Source organism: Rattus norvegicus, chromosome 8, assembly GCF_021556685.1.
Source record: "Rattus norvegicus strain SHRSP/BbbUtx chromosome 8, alternate assembly SHRSP_T2T, whole genome shotgun sequence".
Classification (NCBI taxonomy): Eukaryota; Metazoa; Chordata; class Mammalia; order Rodentia; family Muridae; genus Rattus; species Rattus norvegicus.
In genome coordinates, this window is record NC_141541.1 from 121,383,423 (window position 1) to 121,396,461 (window position 13,039).

Below are 13,039 nucleotides of genomic sequence, written 5' to 3' on the forward strand. Positions count from 1 at the left end.
TATTTCAGGTCCACCAACCCAAAGTCCTCACTTCTTGTTCTTTGGTTCACAGAGTAATCGGTATTTCATATAATGCAGTAAATCAACCCTTACCCAAGCCACCACACTCAGGGTGAGCCTTTAACCAGTAACTGGAGGATAGAGGGTCAAAGCTAGACTTGCTGGCTGGCCTCCTCCTTCACTTTATTCCTGTCCATACCCCACCACCTTCATCATGACTAACTTTCCAATGAATACTTGCGGGGAAGGTTTCAAGAAGGCAAGCAAGAGAGACAGAGAGCAACATGCATGACAATATGTTTGCCTGCAAACTGAGCAAACTGAGCCTGTACTTAAATGCACACAGAAGCTAATGGGGGCCAGTTATCTCACTATCAAAGGAAAGAATCCCAAATACTGGAGGGGGCAGGGCTGGAACAAACTGTAATTATGGACTGGACTGGAAGTATCAATGTGAACTCATTTTCTTAACACTGTAGAGATAAACAAGAACAACTACAAAAAGAACAATACATTACATTCACTGAGAGGGCCTTGAAGCAATGACACCTCACCAGAACAAGAACACTTAGTGGCCAGATAATCTCCTACACTAACTGGAAAGAAATGGATGGAAAACAAGAACCAGGCCAGAAAGTGATGAGGATGTGAAAAACCAAGAGTGAAGCCAACCAAACCACAAGCAACTAAACTAGTCTTAAGGAGCTCCTAGTAGCCACACCAAGAATAATCTAACAAGAGTTGAGGAGATGTCTCAGTCAGTAAAGTGCTTGCTGTGCAAATAGGAGAATTTGATCCCATACTTATAACCTCAGCACAGGTACCCTGAAGCTCTGTCCAGCCTAGCCTACTCTATGAGCTTTAGATCAATGAGAGACCCTGTCTCAAAACTGAGCGGAAGTCAGGAGAGAGGCTCGACAGCTGAGTACTGAAGATCTTCCAAAGGACTTGGGTTTGATTCAGCACCCATAAGGTGGCTCACAGACATCGTTTACTCCAGTTTCAGGGCATCCGATGTCCTCTTCTGGTCTCCACAGGCACAAGGCATGAATGTGATGCACAGACATATTCTCAGACAAAACACCCATATGCGTTAAATAGGCAGACAGACAGACAGACAGACAAATTTTAAGGAAAATAAACAAGTGGATACACCAGAAGAATGGCATCCAAGGTTGACTTCTGGCCTCCACATGAATGTACACACAAGCACACAGACCGATGCACACATGCGACCACATCCTGATGAACACACTCACACTAAATAAGTCACACTGACAAATCACAATTCACTGAGGAGAAGAACAGTGTCGTGAAGTAAATAAGCAGGTGTCTGGAGTTAGCGCCACATACCATGTAATGACAAGTAGTAAATCTTTTCCCACGGTAGGTACCTATCTGGCTGGCTGCGGTGATATTCATCAGTAGACACTAACAATGGTCAAAGCTTGTACACACAGAGCCCAGGACACAATCTGTCATCGCTATGAGCTAGGGGAAGTGCTCTGCAGCTGTGATCACAGTTCTGGGGAGGCAGAGGCAGGAGGAACAGAGAGTTTGAGGCCAGCTTCAACAGAACAAAGCGGTAATAATAAAAGTTTGATGTGGTTTCTCTACAAATGTTTATTAAGGAATATAACCTACTCATCGACTATACGGTCAAGGACCTGCCAAACGTATCCCAACCAAGTCATAAAAAGCCAAGTCATCGAATGGCAGGCACCACACCCTAATATGCCCTGAAAACAGCACGGTCCACCTAGCACAAACACCTAAGCCACGAGGGAATGATACAAAACCTTACCAAAGGGGCCAGAGGAGCCAGATATGGTAGCACATACCTTCAGTCAAAACATTCAGGATTTCTGTGAGTTCAAAGCCAACCTCGTCTATACAGTAAGTTCTAGAACAGCCAGAGCTACATAGAGAGCATGTCTTTTTATAAAAAAGAAAAAAAGGGAAGAAAACACTTTATCAAGAGACATTCACAAAAAAACTAGCCTGAGTTCTTCAAAAATGCCAAAGTCATAGGTGGAGAGTAGAATGGCTGAGCCCCTGCATTTGATTCCCAGCAACCATAAAAGGGAAGGAAAGCCAAGGCTCAAATGACAAGAGGAGAACTACTCGGACTGAAGGACATTAAAGAGGCATTCGTAACCGAAGCAATGCACTGGTGGAAGCCAGACCCTGGACCTGTAAACCTCACCAATGGAGTACCAGCAAAACTTGAATTAAACAGATTAAATAAAGTCAGCAAGCTTCCTGATTAGGAAAGACACGCTGGATTACATATCCCTAGGAAACATTTTTAAGTACTAAAACCTTTGGGGGATTACTGTTGTGATAGTGAATGAGATGTCCTCTATGGTCTCAGGCATTTGAACACTTGGTCCCCACTGATGGTGTTGACCGGGAGGTGTGGCTTTGCTGGAGGAAGTAAGTCTCCCGGGTAGGCTTTGAGACTTCAAAACCTCTCACCATTTCTTATGTGCTCTGTCCCAGCTTGTGGTTCAAGATGTGAGCCCTCAGCTTGCTGCTCCAGCTGCCTTGTCTGATGCTTCCACATAACGGTGATAAACTCACCCTTCTAGAGCAGCGGTTCCCAGCCTCCTATTGCTGAGACCCTCTACCACAGTTCCTCAGGCTGTGGTGACCCCAACCATAAAACTATTTCTGATGTTACCTCGTTACTGTCATTTTGCTACTGTCATGAATCTTAATGTAAATACTTTTGGAGATAGTGGTTTGCCAAAGAAGTTACCGCCCACAGGTTGAAACCCACTACTCTAGAACTATAGGTTCAAATAAATCCTTCCAAGCTGCCTCTGGCATGGTGCTTTATCATAGCAACGAAAAAGTAACCCCAGTATACTTAAAGTGACGTTCAGAATGTTTAATGATGCTGTGCATTATCTGGCCACCAATCAACTCTCGGGCTCAACATCAGGCTACAAATTATACATCCAAGACAATAAATTACCTTCTCTCTGGCTCAGGGCCTATACTGCCTTCACTAGATCCTACTGAGGCTACAGCAAGGCCTGGAGCAACAGGGCCTGAAGACGTACCTGCCACACAGTAAGGCCAAGCTGGATAAACTTTTTCAGAAAAGGGATATTCTAGACTGCTAGTGAAAGGGAAATGCAAAACCTGTGTAAGTACAAGAAAGAAACTTCTGCCCCTGCCCCTGCCCCTGCCCCTGCCTCCACCTCTACCCCAAGCCTAAAGACACACAGCTGGTCAAGTCTCGTCAACTAGATACATTCTCTGAAATGTGACAGTTTGCAGGAAAGGAGACAGGAAGTGGCCAACACAGCCAGCATCCGCTGTAGTTTGGCTATTCAGTGTCACCCCAAGACTGACTTGTTAAAGGCTTAGCCCCCTGCCAGTGGTACTCTAGAGAGGTGCCTGAATTAGGAAATGCTCATCCACTGGTGAGTTCTATGGGCTACTAGGAAGTATCATTTCGCTGGATGAAGATCACGGGCAGCATGCCTTTGGAGGGCACATCTCCTCTCTGGGTACCCCATCCCCTGAAACTTCCTAGCTGCCATCTCACACTCAGGCTGCCTCACTCCAGGCACAAAGCAACTGAACCAGCAGCCACAGATCAAAAACCTTTGAAATCATGAGCAATAACAAACTTTTCTCCCTTTGTGTTTCTTGGTAGTCTGTCACAGCAACAAACAATACCCAAATTCTAGTGCACTCTCCTCTCCTCTAGGAGAACGAAACTGTGAACTCCCAGACTGGGGGTCCACTGGGGAGCCAGGCATGGCTGAGCTGAGTAACCAATGATATGAGTGGCAGCACAGTAAGTCTAGATAGCCGTGGTTGGTGGGCACACCAGCCAACTCAGGAAAAGCACTGAAGCAAAGCGCAGAGTAAGCACAGAACACCATTAGGCCACCAAGACTCAGAACTAACCAAGTGTTGTCTGCAGGCCATACAATAACAGGCAACCCATCAGTCCTAATCCTGACCCCTGCTAGAAAGTACGCAAAGAAGAAAATATGAAAGAATAACTGCATAGAATATACTGAAACCTTTGTCCCAAGCCTCTTCCTCCTTGAGGTCCACTAGCAAAACCAGAGTTGCTAGTTGGGAGAAGAAACCGGGTATATTCCACATTGACATGATCACGAGGTATGAGATGGCTGCCTTAGAACATGTTATAGGAGGTGACGGGAAGAGCAATCAGTCAGTGGAAATCAAAAAGCTTCTGACCAGCATGGTGCAAACTCCAAAAAGATCAGCTATAGCTCTCCAAGAGAGAGAGCCACAAAGCTAACTAGACCACAGGCAAAACTGCTGCTCCTGGAGAGACAGATACAAGAGCTATGTACTTCCGAGAGCAAGCAGACACCAGCGACTAGCTACCCTCTGCTTCCTAACTGTAATTCTGCTACTGTCATGGACGGTAATGTATATATCTGACTCCTAGGGTGTCTGATATTCGACCCCAAAGGGGCTGTGACTCACGGGTTGACAACCACTGCCTTAGAGGAACAAATGATACAATGTTGCATGGAGCCCTTGAGACAGCAGCTCACACAGGCCACACACACCACCCATAGGGACAAGCACTATGCTGACTTCCCTCCTGTTTTACAAAAGCCAGGCACTTTGAAGCAAATCCACTTTAAAACTCTAATGGGAGAACTGTTTGAAATCTGGCTCCGCTGTCTGTCAACAGATAAAGTTTACTCAGTGCTGGGAGCCGTTATGCCTATGCTAAGGGCTGTTAGCGGCCAGCCATCTCGCAGCACAGAAAGCTCATCTCTGAAGGAAACATCATGGGGTTAAGATGATGACAAAACTAAGGGATGTCTCTGGTCATCACGGTTCCCAGAATTTCTGCACCTTGCACCCGAATCCACCAGCGTCTCTTGCATGAAACAAGATCAGATTACCGGAAATTGGATCATAAGTTACCACGGAAATGTTCTCATCATTAAGTACCGGGGTTCTCACCAATTGCAAAAAGAACCAATGTATTACACATGTGCATATCCCCCCAACACCCCCCCCCCGGGTCAAAAGAGTTTAAGTAGCCAGTCTGAGTGGTCTATTATGTCATTCAAGTTTTCGTTCAAATGACTGTAGCTCCTAACTTTTACAACTGTCAATCTGTCACTTGATTATTTTGAACATAGGATGACTTATTTCAAGTGAACAATGTAATAAGTCACCGACATTTGGTTCAGTGTGCCAATTCTCTCCCTTCCCTTACATAACTATTATTAGGAAATCTAGACGTGGCCCAATCAAGTCACGAAGAGGGATTGTAAAACGAAGACTTCAGTTATAACACCCAAAAAGTGAAAACCGGTCAAACAGCTGTAACCAGACAGACCATTACATGGCAGACGTCCTCCCAGGTAAGGCGTCTAGGTGACAGAAGCCACCCGGAAGGGAGGACAGGGTTACGAGAGTCCTCTCACCAGGAAAGAATGCTGACCACACCTACGCCGCTGGCCTGAGTCAGAGTGGAGAGGCCAGGCGCGGGGAGAGGGAAACGGAGCGAGGCTGTGAAGGGAGGAAGCAGAGCTGGGAAGGAAGGACGCTGGGAGGGGAGGATAGGAAAGGGAGCTGGGAGGAAGCCCCGCGACCCGGGCCCACCTCAGCAGCGTCTCCAGCGCGCCCTCGTGCTTGTCCAGCGGGCGGCCGAGCGCCGAGCGCCGCAGCTTGCTGAGCTCCTCGGCCGCGCGGCAGTACTGGGCCTGCTCCTCGCCGCCGCTCGGGTACGTCTGCTGGATGAACTTGACCAGCGGCTTGGCCAGGTCCACCTCCGAGGTCTTCTTCAGCTGCACCCAGATGAACGACGCCATGGTGAGCGCCCGGCCGCCGCTTCGGGCCGGACAGACGAAGGGACAGCGACGACGGCCTAGGCGCGCTCGGCACCGGCAGCGGACGAGCGGACCGACGGGCCGACGGACTGGGCCGCCAGCGCTTGGAGCCGGCCACTTCCGGGAGCCCCCACGCAGGCGCAGTCAGAGGGGCGCGCCGCTCGGTCACGTGACCGTGCCACCAAAGCGTCGCTCACCTGGTCTAGCCAGTGTGGCGCCTGCGCGGTGCGATCAGGCAGTAGCTTCCTGCGATGATTAAACTTTCAAGAAGATTCTTTTGGTTGTTGTGGTTTGGTCTGCTTGATTTGTTCGAGACAGGGCTTCTCTGTGTACCCCTGCTGTCTTGAAACTCACTTGCAGACCAGGCCGGCCTCGAACTCTCAGAGATCCTCCTGCCTCTGCCTCCCCAATGCAAGAATTAAAGGCTTGCACTAACTACCACCTGGCTCAAAGATATTTTTTAATTTGTCTTTAAATTCTGCTTTTATTTTTTAAATATTTTTAATTAACTATATTTTTCCCTTTTTTAGTACTTAAAATTAATTTTTAGATCAATATATTCTGCCCTGTGGTGAAATACTCCTTTGTTATGCTTTCTCGTATGAAGTCAGACTCTGGGGCCCTGGGGGTATTGTGATGTACCGTTGAAGGTCCACTGTGTGTGCAGCTCTTCAGTCCAAAGTAGGCAAAGTCTACTTCGTGCAGTCAGCCAGGTAAGGACACAGATGGGAGTCTCTTATAAGAACATAGCATAAGCGAGATAATTTAAGATACATTCTTCCAGAAGATGAACTCGCAGAAGAAGAATACTCGCAGTTTGAGAAGATGCCTTGACATTTAAGCAGGGCACGGGTGTAGAGGACTTAAGTGGAAAGAGCCCCCCAGACTAAAGCTCGTGTGTCCCATATCTAGAACTTAAAAGGGAAGTAGAGACTAGAATGAAAGGAAGTTGACAAGTTCATTATGGAACTTGTAGTCAATGTATAGAATCTGTTTAGCACGCTCAGTGGTACTTAGGCAATTTATTTTTATATTTTAAAAAGGCCTCCCTCTGTAACTGGAGAAATAGATTAGCAGTTAAAGATTGTTTGCCGCGGGGCTGGGGATTTAGCTCAGTGGTAGAGCGCTTACCTAGGAAGCGCAAGGCTCTGGGTTCGGTCCCCAGCTCCGAAAAAAAGAACCAAAAAAAAAAAAAAAAAAAAAAAGATTGTTTGCCGCTCTGCCTGTGAGCCTGAGCTGGGACCCCAGCACCCTCTTCAGGCACTGCGCTCAACACCTATAACTCAAGGTGACCCATCGCCCTCTTGTGGCCTCCTCTGGGACCAGCTTCCAAATGCACATACAAAAAACGTTTTTTGAAGGCCACCCAGAGGACAAGTCTGATATTTTTTTTTTCTTTTCTTTTTTTTTGGAGCTGGGGACCGAACCCAGGGCCTTGCGCTTGCTAGGCAAGTGCTCTACCGCTGGGCTAAATTCCCAACCCCAAGTCTGATATTTTTAATGTTTATATTTTTTCTTATCTTTCATTTATTTACAGGTATGCAGAAGACAACTTCTGGAGTCAGTTCTGTCAACCATGTGGGTCTCAGGGATGGAACTCAGTTGGTCATGATTGGCAGCAAGCACCTTTACCTGCTGACCCACCTCAGCACTCCTGATGGAGCAGATGTAGATGAACAATATCATCTATGAAACATTCCAAACAAAACTAACTTGAATCCATCAAGCCTTCCCATCAAACACGCAATTTTTTTAATTTGTTTTATTATTTTTTGATGTCTGTGTGTTATGTCTGCATGTATGTCTGTGTGCCATGTTTGTTCCCGGTGCCCCCTGAAGTCAGAAGAAGGAATCAGATCCCCTAGAACTGGAGTTTCAGAAAGATGAGCTGCAGGTGGGGGCTGGGAATTGAACCTGTGTCCTCTGGAAGAGCAGCTGGTGCTCTTAACAGCTGAACACCTCTCCAGTGCCAAACACACCATTTATAAGAAATACAACAGGTGAAATAACAAATTCTGTGCCATTCTGGAGGATAACTGGTGTATAAGCTTCAACAATGTATCATCCTGGAAGAAACAATGGCTGTGTGGGGAAAAAAAAAATCTAAGGGACATTACAGCCTGACCCAGATCCTATTCTGAACAGACAAGCTATAAAACACCTTTCAGCACAATTGAAGGAGGAACGAAAGCATGGAATATTTGATAAGATGAAGTTGTGTTGCCATGCAAGCCTTGGAGGTCATTAAGAAAACGGCAAGTCACAAAATGGTGTGTGTGCAGTAGTATCTCGGTTTTAAAAAGTTAAATGTGTGTGTTTACAGACTATGAAACAGGATTTACCCTGAGGTTGTGCTGATTACAATCTTTGGAAGTAAAATCATACATTTTTTTATCTTATATTTATCTTCATGTAATATTTTTGCTTTATACATTACATTTGTTCATTAACAATGAAATTTATTTTATGAAAGTTTATTTTATTTATTCATTTGCATTTACTTTTTTTTTTTTTCGGAGCTGGGGACCGAACCCAGGGCCTTACGCTTCCTAGGTAAGCACTCTACCACTGAGCTAAATCCCCAGCCCGCATTTACTTTTTTAATTCGGGGGGAAACGAGTAAACGAGTGTGTGTGTGTGTGTGTGTGTGTGTGTGTGTGTGTGTGTCAAAGGACGACTTGTAGGAATCTTTCTGGCCCAGCTCAGGTCTTCAGTCTGGCCTGTGGAGGTCAAGGACACCTTGGGGGACTCAGTTCTACTGCTATGTGAGTTCTGTGAATTAAACTCGGGTCATTGGGCTTGGAGACAACTGCATTACCTGCTCAACCATCTCACCAGATCTACCTGTTTATATTTTTTTAAAGATTGATTGTATTTTTGAAAAGTGTGAGTGTGTGTGTGTGTGTGTGTGTGGTGTGATATGTGGTGTATGTGTGTGTCTGTGTGGTGTATGTGTGTGTCTGTGTGTGTATGTGGTGTGATATGTGGTGTGTATGTGGTGTGATATGTGGTGTGTATGTGTGTATGTGTGTGTGGGGGTGGGTGGGTGGTGTGGTGTGTGGGGTGTGTGTGTGTGGTGTGGTGTGAGGGTGTGTGTGTGTCTGTATGTGTATAGTGTGTGTGTGGTGTGTGTGTGTGTGAGTGGGTGGGTGGGTGGTGTGGAGTGTGTGTGGTATGTGGTGTGTATGTGTGTGGTATGTGGGGTGTGTGTGTGGAGGGTGTACGTGTGCGTATGTGTGTGTGTTGAACTGGAAGTTTCTGGTTGAGTAATGTAATGCAGACTCACATGGTGTTTTGCTGGAGCAGACTCATGTGATGCTGAAGCAAACCCCTGAGAGGACACGTGATGTGTATAAGGTATAAGGAGGGCCCGACAGACAGTGACAGGATGCTCGCACTGCTAGCCATGCAACGCTTCCTCAATCTCACGTCTTTGGTGATCTTCACTTCCTTGAGAGAGGCACAGCAGAGAACTGCCTTGAATTTCAGCTGGGTCTGGTTGCTTCCGAGGACTTGTGCCTATCTGGTAAAGGCCTGGCTGGATCTGACTGCTGCCACTGATTCGTGTTTGGTGACACTCTTTGAACTGAACTGTTGGTATCCTGATGACACCCTGGAATCACCCGCCAAGAGCAAGTTTTTTTTTTTTTTTTCGGAGCTGAGGACCGAACCCAGGGCCTTGTGCTTGCTAGGCAAGCGCTCTACCACTGAGCTAAATCCCCAACCCCAAGAGCAAGTTTTAAATAGGTCTAAAGATCCCCTATTTACCATCTTTTCTCCCCTGCCTTTAGATAGTGGCCTAGAAGGGGCGGGGGGGGGGGTGGTGGAGATCAAAGCATTTGAGAACCCTTATTTAAGTGTACATGTGATACACAGACATGCATGCAGGCAAAACACCAATACACACAAAATGAAAATAAATATGTTTTGAGTCAGAAATTCTCTGTGTAGCCCTGGCTGTCCTAGAACTCTCTCTCTCTCTCTGTAGACCAGGCTGGCTTCGAACTCACAGAGAACCACTTGCCTCTGCCTCCCAGATGCTGGCATAAAGGGTGCACCACCAAAAGCGTTCTCTTCTACTTGCTTTGGGGTGATGCAGGTCGAGATGAGACAAGGGCACAGAAGCAAGATTACAAAAGAAGTTGCAGTTTGCAAAGTGTTCCAGCAAGACACATGTCGTGCTGCTGGGGCAGCTCTAAGGCCTGCCGCTTTGAGAGATCAACCAGTGTCAAAATGTGATTGCCCAGCTAAGCCCACGAGAAAGCGCACCTGGAGTGCCAAGAGGAAGAGTTGAAGTACTACTGGGACCAGATTGAAAGGAGGCACTTAAAACATGCCTATCACAGAGTCAGGCATGAATTCACAAAGGGGTACTGTGACCCTAGACCTAGGAGGGGAACTCCTGCAGCATCTGGCTTCTCTCATAGATCCCCACAAGCATCAAAACATTCTGATTTTTAAAACTAACTTTAGGGGCTGGGGATTTAGCTCAGTGGTAGAGCACTTACCTAGGAAGCACAAGGCCCTGGGTTCGGTCCCCAGCTCCGAAAAAAGAACCAAAAAAAAAAAAAACTAACTTTAAAAAGCCAATCCATTTGATTATCCCTTGGGAAAGTAAGATTGATACAAAGTTTCTCTAGGTAGCCAAGGAGGGCCTGGGAATTGCTCTGCATTGGCAAATAACCCCCAATCTTTGATCCTCCTGCCTCCACAGGGGTGCTGGGATCATAGGCCACACCCACCCATCTCGGTAATGATTTTTTATTTATTTTTATTTATTCATTTTACATCCTGACCACTGCCTCCCACTCCAGTCCCCCCTCCCACAATCCTGCCCCCATCCCCCTTCCCTTCTCCTCTGAGAAAGTGAGACATCGAGTCTCTTCAGGGCTTGGCACATTCTCTCCCACTGAGGCCAAACAAGGCAGCCCAGCTAGAAGAACATATTCCACGGAGAGGCGGCAGCTTTAGGAATACCCCCCCACCCCGCTCCAGCTGTTCGGGACCCACATGAAGACTGAGCTGCACATCTACTACCTATGTGCAGGGAGGCCTAGGTGCAGCCCATGTATGCGCTTTGGTTGGTGGTTCAGTCTCTGGGATCCTCAAGGGCCCAGGTGAGTTGACTCTGTTGGTCTTCCTGTGGAGTTCCTGTCCCCTCAATCCTTCCCCCAGCTCTTCCATATAAGAGTCCCCAAGCTCCATTCACTGTTTGACTGTGGGTCTCTGCATCCATCTGAGTCAGCTGCTAAGTGGAGCCCTTTAGAGGATTAGAGGACAGCCATGCTAGCTTCTGTCTCCGTGCATAACAGAGCATCATTAATAGTGTCAGGGGTTGGTGCTTGCCCTTGGGATGGGTCTGAAGTTGGGCCAGTTATTGCCCTCAGTCTCTGCTCCATTCCACCCCTGAATTTCTTGTGGACAGGGTGAGTTTTGGGGCAAAAGCCTTGTGGGTGGGCTGGTGACCTTATAGCTCCCCCAGGGTTCCTGCCTGGTCACAGGAGGTGGCCCCTTCAGGATCCATATCCCCAATGCTGTGAGGCACACTAAGGTCATCCCCATTGATTCTTGGGTGCCTCCCTTATCCCAGGTCTCTGACAGATCCTTGAGATGCTCCCCACCTTCCCACCCCCCTGACAGTTGCAGATTTCCATTCATTCTCATGGCCATCTGGCCATCTCTCCTGTCCCTCCTCACTCCTAATCCCCTCCCCATCTCCTCTCTCACCCAGGTCCCTCCCTCCATCCATCTGCCTCTTATGACTATTTTATTCCCCCTTCTAAGTGAGATTCAAGCATCCTCACTTGTTCCTTTCTTCTTTAGCTTCTGGGTCTGTGGAGCGTGGATATGGTACCTATATTTTATGGCTAATATCCACTTATAGGTGAGCACATACCATGCATGTCCTTTTGGGTCTGGGTTGCCTCACTCAGGGTGATAGTCTCAAGCTTCATCCATTTGCCTGCAAAGTTCTTGATGTCTTTGCTTTTCATAGCTGAGTAGTATTCCACTGTGTAGACATACTACATTCTATTTACCTATTCTTCAGTTGAGAGATGTCCAGGTTGTTTCCAGTTTCTGGCTATGAACAAAGCTGCTATGAACACAGTCGAGCAAGTGTCCTTAAGGGTGAAGCATCGTTTGGGTATAGGCCCAGGAGTGGTGTAACTGGGTCTTGGTGTAGAGCTGGTTTTCTGAGAAACTGACAAATTGATTTCCAGAGTGGCTGTACAAGTTTGCACTCCTACCAGCAATGAAGGTGCTTTCCTCTTACTCTGCATCCTCGTGGGCTATCACTTGAGTTTTTGATCTTAGTCACTCTGACGGGCGTAAGATAGAATCTCAGAGTTGTTTTGATTTGCATTTCTCTGATGACTAAGGACATTTCTTTAAGTGCTTCACAGCCATCTCTGTTGAGAATTCTCTGTTTAGCTCTGTACCCCATTTTTAATTGGGTTATTTAGGCTGTTGTTGTCTAATTACTTGAATTCTTTAAAATTTTGGATATTAGCCCTCTGTCAGTTGTTGGGTTGGTGAAGATCCTTTCCCAATCTGTAGGCTTCCGTTTTGTCCAATGACACTGTCCTTTGCCTTATAGAAGCTTTTCAGTTTCATCAGGTCCTATTTATCAATTGTTGATCTCAGAGCCTGAACCATTGGTGTTCATCTTTTTACCAGTACTTAAGAGATCTTAGTAACAGCGAAAATTCTTCTTGTTGTGTGTCCTATATCCCCTGAACCACAAGGGGGAGCAGAGGCCCAGGAACACGTAGAAAGATTAGCATGACCAAGATTGTCTTAGACTTCTGCAGTCTCTGGAGCTGTGGCTCTAAAGGAACAGCTGACGCTCCCTGGCATCAACATCCTCCTCCTTCCCCAACAGAAAGGCCAGCATTGTTTCTAAACACTGAGACAAGCAGAACAGAATCTCCCCAGGAGGAGAAGGAGGGTAAGTGACCTTGGTAAGGAGTGATGTGGGGTGGGAAGGCCGGGTACACATTTTGCTGGGCCAAGAGGATGACGTATGCTTGTCTGGGTTTGTGAGGGACGCTCATGCCACAGTGTCCTAACCCTGCATGGAAATGCAACTCTTGGGTTGGCCAAGCTTCAACAATACCTAAACCCCGGATGACAAGACACCCTCTCTTTCCCGCCATCCAGGGGGTTCCTGTTACCCAGGCACCTTTGTT

General features: G+C 47.0%; 1 protein-coding gene and 1 long non-coding RNA gene across 5 annotated transcripts in view; one reads left to right on the plus strand and one right to left on the minus strand.

Moving 5' to 3' along the window:
• Positions 1-5,963, minus strand: part of Pdcd6ip (programmed cell death 6 interacting protein) — a 55,777-nt gene extending 49,814 nt beyond the window's left edge. Inside the window, exon 1 of one of the 2 annotated variants that reach the window (NM_001029910.3) lies at positions 5,623-5,963. In NM_001029910.3, coding sequence (NP_001025081.2) covers positions 5,623-5,831 — 209 coding nt within the window. In that variant the 5' untranslated portion in view covers positions 5,832-5,963. The remainder of the gene's footprint in view (positions 1-5,622) is intronic. The other variant, XM_087563442.1, reaches the window with a different exon arrangement.
• Positions 5,335-9,786, plus strand: LOC100910424 (uncharacterized). Of its 3 annotated transcripts, XR_015628081.1 has the most exons (4): positions 5,487-6,562; positions 7,387-8,119; positions 8,369-8,402; positions 9,156-9,786. It is a non-coding gene; the product is annotated as an uncharacterized LOC100910424 (long non-coding RNA). The 3 variants fall into 3 exon arrangements; XR_015628080.1 differs by lacking the exons at positions 8,369-8,402; positions 9,156-9,786 and adding an exon at positions 5,335-5,381 and having other exon boundaries at positions 6,457-6,562; positions 7,387-8,321; XR_015628082.1 differs by lacking the exons at positions 5,487-6,562; positions 8,369-8,402; positions 9,156-9,786 and adding an exon at positions 5,335-5,381 and having other exon boundaries at positions 7,387-8,321.
• Positions 9,787-13,039: the final 3,253 nt, after the last annotated feature.